The following is a 16,676-nucleotide window of genomic DNA, read 5'->3' as shown; positions in this document are numbered from 1 at the left end:
TTAGCTGCTTCTTCCCCTCTACATGTGATTCCCTATTCCTTGCCTGTTCCTTCAGATTTCACTGGCAGGGCATAAGCATATTGGCACCATTTCATTTGATAAAATCTCAAAGGAAATGCAGCAGAAAACAGGATATTAAATGTGCTGTACTGCTCCTTCAACAGTAAGCGATGTTTGTACACGACTGCAGAATCTCTACTCCTGTCTGATTGTTCATACTAGAGGGAATATGTCACTCTTTGTCATCAATATTCTTAAGACTATGGCTTTTCTTGTCTTATAATTTGCAGAGCAGCCTCTCACACAACTCATAAATATTTGGGCTGGCTCGTGTCCTTGTTCTTTTTTCAGCCCAGCTCTGTGTGCTCCGTCTCCAACTCCCTCTCTTCCCACATACAGACTGGTGCTGCTCTAAAGGGTGAAGTCATCTAAACAACAGCTGGTGCCCCCTGGTCTTCTTCTCAAGCCCTCCTAGAAACACTTAGTTTTCCTGAAACTCACTTCCCTTTCCCATCGCGTCAGCTAAATAAATCTGTTCGAACACGCAACATGCAATGGCTGGTTTCAGCAGGACAATTAAAAATGATTGACTGTTGATTCTTTGCTTCATTGTTGGACACTTAGAGGGCGAGAAGCAACAGAGCAGTTGTTTAAGATTAAAAAGGCACTGATAGCTTTAAAACATCCAGAGAAAGCCTGTTTTATGTTAAGGTGTGGAAAAAATTATTAGACCACCCTTGTTTTCTTCAGTTTCTTGTTCGTTTTAATGCCTGGTACAACTAAAGGTACATTTGTTTGGACAAATATAATGATAAGAACAAAAATAGCTCATAAGAGTTTAATTTAAGAGCTGATATCTAGACATTTTCTATGTTTTCTTGATAATAACCAAAATCACTTTAGTTCTTACATCAATAGCTATGAAAAGATAAGATAAAGTAAGATAAGATAAGGTAAGGTCACATAACATAACATAACATAACATAACATAACATAACATAACATAACATAACATAACATAACATAACATAACATAACATAACATAACATAACATAACATAACATATACTTTATTGATCCCCCAAGGGGGAAGTTCAGACGTGTTCAGCAGCGCAAGACAGTTTGCATCAACATAATAGAAAAATAGAGATGAAATATAAACAATATAAACAAGTTTGTTAAAGTGGCTAAAATGACAAAAAATAGCAATTATAATAATGATAAAGTAGCGCAAGTGGCATTATACTGCCAAAAACAGTGCTTTTAGGCATTCCTTTTTTCATTTCTGTCCGTTTTAGTCACATGATACACACAGGAGTTAGTACTTGATTGCATAACCGTTGTTTTTGATGGTCTAATTGTTTTTTTTCACGACTGTATGTCATTCCTATGATTGTAAATGGACTAGTATGTGTCTTTTTAACAAGACCTAGACTGCACAATTAGGACTGGATGTGTCCTACGAGATAACAAAAAAATACTAAATATATGAATTGTCTTTTTTCCACACTGTCACAGTAAAACCTGTATTACATGGTTACTGTTGTCAGGTCTGAACCAATTAAATAGCCTTTAACAATGTAAAAATAGTCTATAGTACTGTATATATTTTTATAATTGTCATCATGTTTTCCAACTTCAGAACTACACCTTTTACACTAAACTAAAGGACTTCATCTCCAGTGTCTAACTTTACTAAAATGCAGTGTTTAATGATTGTATAGAATCACAGGGCTACGTATTGTAATATAGAGGTCAGAGAAGACACAAGACTCCTGCTTCTACTGCTTCTCTCTGTTTTTATGTTGTAGAAAATCCACCTGATGATGCAGGTTTCTGACTAATCCTGGTGTTTTCAGACAGTTAGGAGGTTGACTGTGATTTACAGCTGTATTTACCGATCACTGATCTGATTCCATCAGACGTGACCTGGACATGATTCTACTGCTCAGTGGCTCCACTTTTCCATAAAAGCATGAAACAGTATCAGCTCATCTCTATTTATATTTAGTCTTTTCAGCTGGATTGAGAAAAGAGAACTGCAGAAGGAATGTGTGCCGTGTTTTTTCCACTGTGATTTCAACTTCTGAAGATTTTGGGGCTATTTGTATTTATTATCATCTGTAGAAACACCATAAAAACCCCACACATTTCCCAACATCTAAAGCTGATGCATGTGTGTTTATTTTCAACAGTCTTTTCAGAGTGCTGTAGGACAGGACGAGGCGACACCAGACTCTCTGAAAACCACCATCTTCTCCACTTTTGAGCCTCTACACAAGTTCCACACAGGTTTTCTCAGGGAGGTGGAACAGAGGCTCGCTCTGTGGTAAGTCACCCCCCACCCCCTTCCCCCCACACCCCCTTCCCTGCCCTCGTCCTTTAACACACACTGTGATACCCCGGTTAGATTTTGGGCTGGTTTATCACAACTTCTGCTCTCTTTTTAATGAGTTTTATTGGCATTTAGTCCGAGAGGGCAACCCAGTCCCTTTAGGTGACCTGAGGAGCTACTGTCTCCATGGCAACAGTCATGCTGCACCAAAGCTAGCCTTTTCTTGCCTGTGGGTTTCTGCTGTCTGATCTTCTTAATGATGTTATACTTTATCTAACGCACACACACTGTGTATCACACACTGAGTCAGACATGCAGACAGCGATGCATAAAGACTGTCAGGCTGACGGAATTTATGGCCGCTAACTGCAGCCGTATAGTATTTTCTATTTCAAAGCCTGTGTCAGCTAGTCTTTGTTAGAACTCCTAATTAAAGCTGAAAGTGATATTACCGTCAACTCTGCTGATAAGAACCACATTTAAATGTATATGCAAATCACTCAGCATTACATGTGTCTTTTTTTCTCCTTTGCATATTCAAATATCATCAACCTTTGTTGCTGTGACAGTGCTGGGAAAGCTGTTTGTCATAGTGTTTTGCAGAGTCCCAAGGGTCTGTTGAGCTACTGTTAAATCAAGTAACATAAGGAAATATTCTGAATGAACACCCAGTAATGGCAGCTAGCTACTCATGATGACTGTAAGAGGAAAGTCAGGCTCGAGGGAGACCCCTGCTGGTGGATGTACAAGTGCCCTCTCTAACCAAATTTTTGTTGTATAAGTTGAAGCTTCTCGGAATAATCAGTGAGGGTTTTTTCTTTTCTTTTTTTTTTTTTTTCTATTTTATTTATTTATTTAGACAGGGACAATGCACAAACATACATTAACCTTAAAAGGAGAGATGTAGTGTGCCAGGTTCTAGCACTAGTGCTAATTTCCACCTGTAGTTCCAGGGCAGGCTGATGTTGTCATTAAAAAAAAAAGACATTAATTAAAACTAAAACATTAAAAAACAATAAAAATAAAAAATAAAAAATGCATTTTTATAACTCCATCTGTATATCATTAAAAAAACAGACATTAATAAAAACTAAAACATTAAAGAACAGTAAAAAAAATGCATATTTATAACTCCATCTATGTAAAATATTCATTCACATCCAACCATTCACTCTTATGTCCCACTGCAGTCTGTCACACACACTGTAAACAGGTTTACATCACATTACATTATGTCTACAGGTTTGGTTTGACAGTAGCTGTTTTTTCACCATGCAGGAGAATGTGTGATAGTTTGTAATTGTTTGTAGTTCTGTTGGTAATGTGTTCCATTGTCGCATGGCCACACATGAGAATGCTGAATTTGCAAATGCTGTTTTGTGTCTTGGAATCCTGCACTCGCCGCGTGCTGTTGATCGAGTAGTTCGAGATGTTTTTCCAGAACTCAAAGAAATAAACCTTTTCAAGGGAGGAGCAGCAGAATTATGGATAACCGTAAACAACAGACACAAATTTGTACACATGATTACATTATTATTATCTTTTTGTTTGGTGTAGTCAATTAATTCTGCAAATTCTTCGAACATGTCAGAGATAAAAGCAATCTATGTTTATCTGATGCAGGGAAGGACGTTCTAATGCTCATATTAAAGGAGACTACCAGCGCATTGGAGATGTCATGTTGAAGAACCTTCAAGACTTAAAGGTGAGCGCCACTCTTCGACTCTTGGATATTTGAAATTACAACAATACACTGATATTTACGTCTGTCCTGTTTAACTCTGTCTACAGCCTCTGACAACAAACCTGCATAAACAGTCTGAGGTTCTAGTGGAGCTGGAGAAGGCGTGCAGGTTGTCACGTAGGTTGGAGGGTCTCTGCAGGGACTTTGAGCTCCAGAAGGTCTGCTACATCCCCTTCAATGTCTTCATTCTAAGGCCCTTGCATCGACTCATTCACTACAAGCAGATCCTGGAGCGGCTGTGTAAACACTACCCAGCTACTCATGTGGACTTCAGAGACTCCAGAGGTACTACACTCACAGTGTTGTTCACAGAAAAGCACATTTAGAGGGGTGGAAGAAGTACCTGTGAATATACTCCACCACAAGTTAAAGCTCTGTTTTCAAAGTATGTACATGTTAACAGCAAAATGGACTTAAAGTGTGTAAATAAAGTCATTGTTCAGTGATTATTATTATTATGTATGACAGTTTGGATTCATGTTACTATTATATTCATGTGTTTGATACATTTTGCTGCTGTAGGTGCTTATTTTAACCACTTTATTTACTGTTGTCTACTCATATTCTATAATATTGTCCTTTGACATCCATGTTTCTCTAAAAAATCAGCTTTATTTTCAGCTTTGTGACAATATATTTTCTGGATGACTTTATTTAGTTTATTAACCCTTTCATGCATGAATTATGAGAACCATAGTCAAGTGTTTTATTCCTCTTTAGGCATGAAAAAAAACAATGTGATTGAAAAATATTTATGAACCTATTTTTCATGGACTTACAAAAATGTCCACTCAGCTGGACACCATGCATTTAAATTTTTGAAGCAAAGAAACATGTATTTAAAACCTAATATCAGAAAGTGATAAACTGTGAGAAAGCTATGAAATAAAAACATTTTTAATGCAGCTAATCAGATCTTTTCCCACATTTTAACATACTCTAATACTAGTTATTGCTCACTTTGTGGAGATAATATGCCAAAAAAAACCCTGTTTGATTAAGAAAACTGTTAATTACAGTCTAAGAACAATTTGCAATTGATTTACACTAAAACATATTACTGCAGATCAGGTTTATCAAGAACAGCAAAGTTACAGTAATGTTATGAATTGCAGTGTATGGGATGGTACATTAGCGTCTACTGACACTGACGCTGATATGCAACTAAAACAGCAAAACCCATGAATATACAACAGAACAGCTGTAGAATAGTGATATGCATGAAAGGGTTAAGAATTGTTGTCAACTCATACAGGTAAATAATAATAATAATAATAATAATAATAATAACAATAATAATAATAATAATAATACATTTTATTTATAGGCACCTTTCTTGGCACTCAAGGACACTGTACAGTAAACAGGAGAATATAATAAAGTTAAAATGTACATATTTAGTGTTATAGTCCATAATTTTCATAAAACTGTAATCTGTTAAATATATGTTATCAGCAAAAAGGAACAATATTTACATCTGAGATGTGGTGGAGATGTGGTATAAAGGGCAACCAAATAGAAATACTCCAGTAAAGTGCATGCATCTTAAACTCATACTGTTGTACTATATTCCACTAGCGGATAATGGTCTTCTGGTCAGCACAATAAACTAAGACCTGCTGATTTAATTTGCTCCATAGCTGCTCTGGCAGACGTATCTGAAGTAGTGGACCAGCTCCAGGGAAGCATAATCAAGATGGAGAATTTCCAGAAACTTTTAGAACTGAAGAAGGATTTAATTGGCGTCGACAATCTTGTTGTTCCTGGTCGGGTAGGTTCAAAGCTCATGATATTAAAATTCCATGTCACGTCTACATTCTTTACTTTCTAATGCATTTTTTGATGTACTTACACTGTTTATTTCAATTTTTTTTTTTTCCTCCTCAGGAGTTCATCAGGTTAGGCTGCCTCAGCAAACTATCTGGAAAAGGACTTCAGCAACGAATGTTTTTCCTGGTAACACTGGCTTTCTGAGTTTAGGCCATATCACTAATCTAATTATTTAGTAGAGTGATGTCAGTGGAAAAAAATTCATGCTTTTATCCTTGCAGCTATACATTAGTCAGATGGTGTTGGCAGATCTATTGGAACTACAAATGCTCTTTTAGGGAAAAATAACACATGTTGCCTCAAAGGCTTTTGATATGCGAGTGCGTTCCACATGTTTTTGTGGAAGCTGTAAAAAATGCTACGTCTATAGAGGAGCTAAGGAGTAAGGGTATTTGGTAATATTTAATTTATAGTTTTGTAGTAAATATATCCAAGGTTTTAATGGTTTTTATATGTTTTGTTAATTTAGTGATTTCATTTCAACGTTTATGTTTCTGATTTGTGTTATTTTTATTAGTTTTAGAGTCAGTTTAGAAAAGTCTTGGTTTCTGTTTTATTGTTTATGAATTCTGTGCCAGTTTTAGTCTTTTCTGTAATATGGGGTGTTCACCAAATGGAGGTATTGTCTATTATTTATAGTGATCCTTAACGCAAACAGGTAACATGGTTGTCATCAGGTGAACAAAAGAAAAGAAAGATATTTATTGTATCCACTATAATACACAGCCTGGCCAAAAAAAAGGTCACCACCTGGATTTAATAAAGCAAATAGTTCAGATCCTTCCTTTGGATAATTACTGCACTGATTAATATGTTTCAGCTGCAACAAGTTTTTTTTAACCCTTTAACTGATGCAGTAGCTTCCAATTACTTAAACAACCATCACTTTGATAGAGAGTACAAAGATTGGACTGTTTCAATGAAAAAGGTCATGTGGTCTGATGAGTCCACAGTGATGAGCGTGTCAGGGAGAGAAGAGAGGCAGATGAAGTGATTACCCATCATGCCTAGTGTCTACAATACAAGCCTGTGGGGGAAAGCCTTCAGTTTGTCAGGTCTAGGTTCAGCGTATAAAATGAAGTCGTTCTACCTGAATATACTGAATGACCAGATCTGAACACCAGTGGACTTTTCTTCCCTGATGTCGCACACATATCCCATAATAACAGGCTCAAAGTATTAAAGAGTGGTTCAGAGGCTGTGTATTGGTCACCACAGATTCCAGACCTGAACCTTGAGAATCTATGGGATGTGCTTGAGCAGACTTTAAACAGTGGTCTGACTCTTCATCATCAATACAAGCTCAATGCAAAAAATGAATGCAACTCATAAAGGAAAATAAATGCTGTGACATTTCCGCTTAAATTGCTTCAGCATTGCATGACATAAATGATGCCACAGTAAATGCATCCCGTAATCAAAGTTAGTCCAAAGACAGTGCAATGCTATTCTGTGTGTGTAACTTGTTTTTTGGCTAGGCTTATGTATGAAATAAACAGAGAAAGACAAAGATGGAAGACTTTTCAATGATTTTTATTTATATTAGCTTTGTATTCATTATTGTTTCAGTTGATGAAAATGTTTTACTCTTTTTTTTGTCATTATTTCATTAGTTTTCTATTAATGTATTAACACTGGTTATGACTAAATGTTGCCATGTAGCATGTGATATCAGACATGCATGTACCTCTAGTGCAGTGGTTCCCAACCTTTTTTGGCTCGTGACCCCATTTTAACATCACAAATTTCTGGCAACCCCAGACATTAAAAACGGAGACGTTTTTTTTTTCTTTTTTTGCTAAAATCAATTTATTTTTGATCATGTACTAGTTTACTATACTATGTTGCAAATAAACGTTAATTTTAAATGACATTTAGTCTATATAATATTATTATAGACAGAGGCAGAAAAGCCAGGTGTAGATTACTGCACAAAGTGAGAATTTTATTTTCCTTGGTCAGGATATGTACAGTCAGTCCAGCTTGTATTTACAAGGCTGACAATTAATCCTGAACAAACAATAACTCAAACTATGAATTATGAAAGAGCTGCAGCATCTGAAACTGGTCACAATGAACATTTGACAGATAAACAGTACCACAGTGCTTCAGTTTCAGCTTCACAGTTTGTCTTTTATGTATTGTGATTGTCTCTCTCAACTCACCATATATTTTTTATTTGTAAGTTTTTAGTTTTTTTTTATCAATTACTAGAAATTTCAGGTGACCCCATTTGAATTCCAGGTGACCCCACGTGGGGTCCCGACCCCAAGGTTGAAAAACACTGCTCTAGTGTATCTGTATAGTCTGTGTAGTCTGTATACTTTAGGATAATTTAGAACAGATGCATGGCTTTTGTTTAGAAAACTGTCAAATAATGATATAATCTATTCTCTTCGTCTCATGTTAGTTCAATGACGTCATTTTGTACACAAGTCGAGGGATGACAGCGACGAATCAGTTCAAAGTGCACGGGCAGCTGCCGCTTCAGGGCATGACAGTAAGTGTTGTATGTGTAGCGACTGTCATCAGTTTGTTATTAAAACCAATAAACTCCTCAAACAGCTGAAGTGAAGCTCCTCCCAGCCTCCACCCCAACACACTTCCAGGACAACTACACACGTCCTTCTATCTCACTTCCTTTTCATCCTCCCTCCCTCCTTTTCTGTCTATTTTGGTCCATACTGTCCTAGATACCGATGTTCTCTAATGTTTTTTCTGTGTCTCTCTGCTCAACTTCTAGATCAGAGAGAGTGAAGATGAGTGGGGTGTGCCTCACGCCTTCACATTGGTTGGACAGCAACAGTCGGTGGTGGTGGCAGCAAGGTAAAAAAAAAAAAAAAAAAAAAAGCAGTTTTTCATTCAGACACCCTGTATCAACCTGAAAATAAACCACGAGTGGAAGCGTGTGCTTTTCTTTTTCTGTCAAGTTGCACTCAAATAGTAAAAAACTAGTAGACAAACCAACCTGTATATATTATTTAAACATTTCACTAGGGAAAAAAAAGACATAGACATGAGGTATTTTCCTGCTCTATATTTTCTGTGTAGTATCTCTATGAATAAATGTCTGATTTGCAACAAAACCTTGATGAGGTGTAATATTGTGGTTAACAGGATCATTTCTAATCACCAGTCCCACTTAATGTGGTGTTTTTCTTTCTGTTCATGGTACATACTAAGCATGTTATATATATGTGTATTTTTTAGTTCTTTGACTGAAATGGAAAAGTGGATGGAAGACATAAAGGTGGCGATAGAAATGGCAAAAACCAGTAATGGGCCTTCATCAGACCTGTTGACCAGTAACATGACCGACAACAGTAAGTCACAACATGTGTTTTCAGTGCTGTCTGATAGTGTTGTAATATTTAGGAACTGCCTTGGTGTCGAGGCCACTATTTGAAGGAACTGATCATATTTTTCTCAGATATCATGGATTTGAGATCTTATTTCAAGACCACAGCTGTAGGGATCACAGTAAATTATCGGTGTGTTGTTGGATTAATTTAATAACCTCACTGGAAATGAAGCTATGGCAGTCTAGAGGAAATATGGGGCACATTTTATGTAGTGAAATTGTTAAAACAGGACCAAAAGAAAATACTTAGTTGTAAAACAAAAGGGCATAAAGGACTGTTGCATCATGATGCCCTCATGAGAGTCTGTGTAGTTGAAATGTTAGTGACGGTGTCCCTGTAGGTAATAAAGGACTTTTATTTTTATATCACAATGCCATGAACTTGTTTCTGGCTGTTTTTATTTTTACGCTTCATATTTTTTGACCATAGATGACAGGTTCTTTTTTGCAATAGTTATTTTTACCCTTTATGATTTCATGCAGGCAGCCCCTGTCCTTGAGCCCCTGATTCCTTTATACACATTTATATATTGTGTTTTGACCCAGTGAAGCACCAATTTTTTACTTATTTTTCCTACTACGAATTTTTGCTTCATTTGATTGTTGTAAAATATGTAATGAAATGCATGACTTAATGTGGAAATGTTATCAGTACTCAGCAATCTATTGATAAGTCATCCTCTGGACTAAAACCCTCCAGAAATCACTTCACCCCTCATCTAAAGAAATTTAGTAAATATTAGTTACACATGTTAGCACCTGTTTACTGGATATACTTCATGTTTCATGGTTCTGGTTTCAGTTTCTTACCAGCTATTTGACAGGTACAAGGGATGATGGGAAAAAATATTATCATGAACAATGAACCTGAACATAATGCCTTTATGGTGTATCTGCTCCGATCTGGTCTAGTCTTGGTCCTGACTTGGTCTCAACCCCCTGAAGATCTTATTTATGTCTCAGTCTTTATACATTCTAGTCTAGGTTATGTCTCAGATTAACCCATAAAGACCCAGTGCTACTTTTGTGGCAGTTCCCAAATGAATTTGTCACTCTATTAAACTTTTTAAAATGATTTATCACCATTTATTATAGTATTATCCACTCTATTGTGCATTTTTTAAGTGAAAATCAGTTATTTTCTGATATTTAATTTACTGATCATGTACTTTAATCATCATGCTGATATTATATTTGAGGGTTATTATATAAAAATAGAGAAAATGACAGAAAAAGAGACTTTTTTCAGTAAAGTATATCATTAACTGAACATAAACCAAGCACCTCCATCCACTGTCATGGGTTTTACTGGTGAATCAGTGTTGTAGAAGATGACGGTGTTTCAACTTTCAGCTACTTTCAGCTTTTGAAAGTCCAGATGGGTCATAACTGATGACCATGAAAAGATGACAAACTGCATTTTACCTCAGTTATTTACATGTATTGATAGGTTTAGTGGATCAGAAGTTATTATACATTTTAGATCAGTAGATTCTTTGGGTTACTGGTGGATATTTGGATCTTTTTGAGTTAAATAACTTGACTACAACAAAATAAACTGCACTAAATTGTTAACATTTTTTTCCATTTTTGAGTCTGTACAAATGTGGTGGTTTCTTGGTGTGACTGTAGACATGATTAGCCTCTGAAATTCCACCTGTGCATTGATGTGAATGATCTCACAGTCTTTCTGTTTTAGCGTCCTCCTCCCTCATCATCCTACTCATTGTCTAGCAGTAACAACCTCCTGACTTTCCCAGAATGCCTTGAGGACTCCTCGGTGGAGGCCGAGTCTGAGGACGACACCACAGCGTCGCACGCCTCCACGGAAAGGCCGGCCCCTCACCGTGGTAACACCATGGTGCACGTGTGCTGGCACAGGAACACCAGTGTGTCCATGGTGGACTTTAGCATAGCTGTGGAGGTACCGGCTAAACCAAACCTCAGCTTCAACCTCAGACCTGCCCCTCCCCTCCTGCCTCACTGTTTTCTTTTTCTGTTTTTGAGTGTGTGCTGTTTCCTAATTCACTCTGATAATCTTTCAGTGGGAAAAGTATCCTCTAACTCATTCTGGGAGCTCATAAACACAGGATTTTATTACTTACTTTTATTAAGTAGGAAACTGTGTTAGGTTTTTAAAGTAATGAAACAACGTCCCAGTTTTAAAACATTCGGGAATTTGTCATGCAAAGTGTTAAAATATGAAAATTACACCTGATTTGCATCCTTAATATTTAAGCTAATTTTAGATCAGATGACTAATTATCTCAGCCTTAACAGAGAGTGTTAAAGCTGTTTATTTTGCCGCGCCTCAGAGGATATTGTTCCCACTTTTCCTCTCTTTGGCTAACAGTAGCCAACGTGATGTCCTTATCTAATCTAAAAACTGTGGCTTTTCCTGCGTGGTTCTACCTTGTTTCTCCTTCCCTGGCACTTGAAATGTCTGATCGTCTAAAAATAGAGTGAGAGCAGTACGTAGATGAACTAAACGTCCTCGTCTCACACTGCCAGAACGGATCCAGTTTTGGGAAGTAGTCTCTCTGCAGCCCCGTCTGTGCCCTGATCTAGTTCTGCTCTTCCTCTGTAGTTGTAACGACGTCCTCTTCACAGCTTTGCCTGGACACTCCGTCAGCCTCCGTGTTAACCCCTGCCACTGCATGCCTGTGTTTCACCTACTCAGTCTCTGTGTTTCTGTCCTTCCCTCACCCTCTCCCTCCTTCCCTCCCTGTCTGTTTTTTTTTCTCTCTGTCTCTCTCTTTTCCCCATGCGTCTGTGCGTTCCTCCGTGGTAGAGGACCCTAGTCCAGTCAGTGAGAATAAGGCCCCCCCGGTGGGGCCCCCCAGTGGCCAGGGACCAGTGCCTCTGTCTGTTATCTGCTGGTACCGTGTTCAGAACCTCTCCTTTAGTGAATCCTGCAGAAGTCTAGAGGTAAAGGAATCAGGCAGAGAGGAGAGGCCCTGTGTTTGGGTTTAGTGTAACTGCACCATAGGAGGCAAAATTTCAGCTTCACACTGTGCAGATCAGTGAAGCTGAAAATACTAAATGACATTCTAGAAATACAAATACTGGATGAAAAATGAAAATAAGCCTCTGCACACTTAATTTTCAAACTTCGCTCACCAACTTTCCTCAAAGTATAAACATTTGGCAGGTGGATGTAGCAGTGGAACATGTTACAAAGACATTACCTGAAATGACTGAAGGCAAGACACCTGTGCTGATCTGCCGCATTTGTGTAGCGAAGCATCAAGCGAGTTGTAGTCCTGTGTTTTGTGGACTAAAATTACAACTACTAACCCAGTGGTTTCCAAACTTTTTTTACTCGTGACCCCATTTTAACATCACAAATTTCTGGCAACCCCAGACATTCAAAACAGAGACATTTTTTTTATCAAAATTAATTTGTTTTTGATCATGTAATAGTTTTCTATACTATGTTTCAAATACAAGTTAATTGTAGAGGACATTTAGTCTTTATAGTGTATATTATTATTATGGATGGAGGCAGAAAAGCCAGGTGTAGATTACTGCACAAAGGTAGAATTTTATTTTCCTTGCTCAGGATATGTACAGTCAGTCCAGCTCGTATTTACAAGGCTGACAATTAATACAGAACAAACAATAGCTCAAACTATGAATTATGAAAGAGCTGCAGCATCTGAAACCGACCACAATGAACATTTGACAGATAAACAGTACCACAGTGCTTCAGTTTCAGCTTCACAGTTTGTCTGTTATGGATTGGGATTGTCTCTGTCAACGCTACAGAAATTTTTTTAATAGTTCGTTATTTTTTGTATTGGTGCCGACCCCAAGACTGAAAAACACTGTGCTAACCCCATTTGTTGCATTGCTTTATCCACTTTTGCCTTAAAGTAGGTCCGTCACAGACAGTTTGCAAGTAGAAAGATTTTTGTACAGACTCAAGTGTGCAGAGGCTTTTTATTTTCATCATTTTCATACATTTTGCTGTTTTTGGCCCTAGGACCCCAGCTTAGTCTGATACCATGTTTTTTCTTGTATATCATAAGCAAAAATGACATAATAGTGCAGTATATATAAAACTGAGTTTAAGTCGAATAAGTTTAAAGGATAAGGCTGGGTGTGTTCTTTGTTTTTTTATGTAACAAATGTCATTAAATTGCCAATATTTGCCAAATTATCACTGTGTAGTTGAGATGTCCATAATCAGCACATAAATCTGGTTAAGACTGTGTAGTTTTTCCTCAGAGATTTTAACAAATTTGACTGAAATTGGAGTGAAGTGTGCATGTATTACTTTCAAGTGTGAATTTGCTGCTGTACTAAAAATGTCCTGCAGAATAGACAGTGTATGTGAGATCAGTTTGGTCTTTTAATGGCATTTGTTGACTAGAAGAGGAATATAAAATATAAACCAGATGTACCCTTAATTCAAATCCCTATACTGTAGATAAAATATATTAAAGTAAGGTCTAAGCCATAGTTTTATGTTGATTTCAGCCGTTTTAAAATTAAACTTGTTTTTTTGTCTTTGTAGAACCAACTGTCAGGAAACTTACTGAGGAAATTCAAGAACAGCAACGGCTGGCAGAAGCTCTGGGTGGTCTTCACCAACTTCAGCTTGTTTTTTTACAAGTCTCACCAGGTGACGAACATACGCTATTAAACCCCACTGTTTGTCCAGTGAATACACCACTACCTCTCCGACATTCATTCTCCTCCTCTATCTGTGCCAGGCAAAATGTTTACCCTCGTCTATCTTTAAAAACCATCACAGCTCTCTGTAGAATGTCAAACGTGTACGCCATGTTTCCCACAAGGTTTTCAAGCCAATCCTTTGAATTTCCATGTATGATTTTTGTTTTTTCCTCAGGATGATTATCCACTGGCTAGCCTTCCTCTGCTCGGGTACTCAGTCACCATCCCCTCAGAGTCTGAAAACATCCACAAGGACTACGTCTTCAAACTGCATTTTAAATCCCACGTGTACTATTTCCGATCAGAGAGTGAATACACTTTTGAGAGGTACGTCCCTTTGCATGATTTCAGCATGAATTTGCCATTTTCTGGATGGTGAAGTCGTGCTAAATAAGCTCTTACTCCATCTGCAGGTGGATGGAGGTGATCCGCAGTGCAACAGTCCCCTCCAGTCGCTCCCGTGTCCTGAACAGCAAAGAGTCCCATCCTCACTGAGTCGACTCACCTGTTTTCCACATGTTCTTGGGTGGCATCTGCCCTTCTCTACCCTGGACTCTTTGCTTTTCTTTTCTACACATATCTGGGACATTTGTACATGTGTCCATGCACATTTGGTGCTTTTTAATGCTTTAATGGTGACATGTCCGCTGGTTTAGACTGCATCAGAGACTGCATTTTTTGGCATTTTTACTCAACTCTGAAACCTCTTTTTAAGGATGTCATTTTATACTGTTTTCTAATGGTCTGAACCACTTCCTATCTTTCTGGTTTTACATTTTGTCATTGGTTGTTTTTACAGCAGAAACATGTTAATATAGATCTTCAGTATTCTTTCGTAGATGGTTAAGCTGTCACCGCATTGTCACAGAATTTTTGTCTACTCGTTCATTTTATTGAAAATGGCTGCTTTGAAAATGTCCCGCAACTTCAGTGCCAAACAAAATTTATATTCAGCATCCTGAACTTTGTAATGCAGTTTTGTCACAGTGGTGATAAGGAGTTTATCCTTATGCCATGAAATTTTAAATCATGTATAAAAGGCCACCCTTTAAAGGAAGAAGCTCTGGCCCAGCACAATGTGTTATTGTCAAAAGAGAAAGAATCTATGAAATTATTTTGTTGTATTATTGACGTAATCCTAGATTTGATCACAATGTGGCCTGGGTAGCTGCCATCACCACTAATGACATTTCAAGTGAAGTAAATATTCCTATTTGTTGTATCTTTCTTGTATGAATACTTATCAGTTTCCCTTTATTTCTAAGTTAAGTTCCCCTTAAACTGTATGAGAAAATGTGAGACATGCTCATAATCATTGTATTATGAAGGTAACTGTAATTGAAAGCTTTAAAGATTATGTGTGAAACAAAATAGAAACTTTCAGTTCCAAGCCGCTGCCCTCACTGAACTAGGCTGCTTCCCATATACAGATACTAGATCTTTTTATGGGTCTAAATGAATGGAAATATGCATTTGACAGGGTTTTGCAGTGAAGCATATGAGATGGAAAACCTCAGTTCTGCTTAGAATTGCAGCTTTTCCAGACAACAGAGAGCTCTTTGGAAATGAAAGCAATAAAAAAAAACTTACTCCAAGTTATATATGTGTTTACTTGTGGTTTTTCGCAGCGTAAAGTGCAGGAGGGATGTTTTCATCAGCACCACTTCAAATCAACTCAATGCACTTTGTATTTAAGCAACTCCTGAGTGCGTTTACAGCTGAGACCTACAGATGGCATCAGTGATCCAAAGTTCAATAAGGACAAACCATAACAACTGTGTCCTTAAAATGAGTCACCATAACACAACCAATAATATATTAACCCTTTCATGCATAGTGGTCACTACAGTGGACAGCTATTCTACAACTGTTCTTTTGTACGTTCCTGGGTTTTGTTGTTTTAGTTCCATATCAGCCAACACAGCACCATCCCATACACTGCAATTCATACCATTACTGTAACTTTGCGGTTCTTGGTAAACCTGATCTGCACTAACGTGTTTGCTAATTGTTTTTAGACTGTAATTAACAGTTTTCTTAAACAAAAAGTTTTTTTTTTTTTTTTTTGCATATTATCTCCATGAAGTGAGTAACAACTAGCTTTAGAGTATGTTAAAATGTGAGAAAACATCAGATTAGCTGCATTAAAAATGTTTTTATTTCATAGTTTTCACACAGTATATCACTTTCTGATATTGCGATTTAAATACATGTTTCTTTGCTTCAAAAATTAACCACATGGCGTCTTGGTGAGTGGATATTTTTGTAACTCCACCAAAAATAGGTCCATTAAAAGATATTCGGTCGCATCTTTTTTCATGCCCAAAGAGGAATAAAAATACTCAGGAAAAAATCTTGACTAAGGTTCTTATAATTCAGGCATGAAAGGGTTAAATTTTGTTTTTTCTATTGAAAAATTGTCCTGATTTTAAAACACATATTGTTTCCATTAGTCTATGTATGTTTTAATATAGTCTAATGATTATCCCATTGTGCAAAGTAGTGGTGTAACTTTATATCACCTACTGATGAAGTGTTGCAGCTTTAAAATCAAATGCAAACTCATATATGAAAGTTATTGATCTCTTGTAATGTAATGTTAAAGTATTTATTATAATTTTTTTAGCACATGATATTAACCTTTTCATGCATAGTGGTTACTACAGTAGACAGTTATTCTACAGCTGTTCTCTTGTATATTCATGGATTTTGTTATTTTAGTTTCA

At 37.1% G+C, this 16,676-nt stretch overlaps 1 protein-coding gene across 1 annotated transcript in view; it reads left to right on the top strand.

Annotated features, from left to right (window-relative positions):
• LOC115411829 (FERM, ARHGEF and pleckstrin domain-containing protein 1-like) overlaps positions 1–15,549 on the top strand; it is a 79,618-nt gene extending 64,069 nt beyond the window's left edge. The window contains exons 16-27 of the mRNA XM_030124036.1: positions 2,196–2,329; positions 3,959–4,040; positions 4,127–4,364; positions 5,720–5,850; positions 5,967–6,035; positions 8,320–8,409; positions 8,653–8,735; positions 9,120–9,232; positions 11,031–11,194; positions 13,790–13,897; positions 14,126–14,277; positions 14,364–15,549. Of these exons, the coding sequence (XP_029979896.1) occupies positions 2,196–2,329; positions 3,959–4,040; positions 4,127–4,364; positions 5,720–5,850; positions 5,967–6,035; positions 8,320–8,409; positions 8,653–8,735; positions 9,120–9,232; positions 11,031–11,194; positions 13,790–13,897; positions 14,126–14,277; positions 14,364–14,445 (1,446 nt within the window). The 3' untranslated portion in view covers positions 14,446–15,549. The remainder of the gene's footprint in view (positions 1–2,195; positions 2,330–3,958; positions 4,041–4,126; positions 4,365–5,719; positions 5,851–5,966; positions 6,036–8,319; positions 8,410–8,652; positions 8,736–9,119; positions 9,233–11,030; positions 11,195–13,789; positions 13,898–14,125; positions 14,278–14,363) is intronic.
• Positions 15,550–16,676: the final 1,127 nt, after the last annotated feature.

The sequence above is a fragment of the Sphaeramia orbicularis genome, chromosome 21 (genome assembly GCF_902148855.1).
Source record: "Sphaeramia orbicularis chromosome 21, fSphaOr1.1, whole genome shotgun sequence".
NCBI classification, from domain to species: domain Eukaryota; kingdom Metazoa; phylum Chordata; class Actinopteri; order Kurtiformes; family Apogonidae; genus Sphaeramia; species Sphaeramia orbicularis.
The sequence above is the reverse complement of the archived record's forward strand: the minus strand, read 5'-3'. Positions and strand labels throughout refer to the sequence as shown.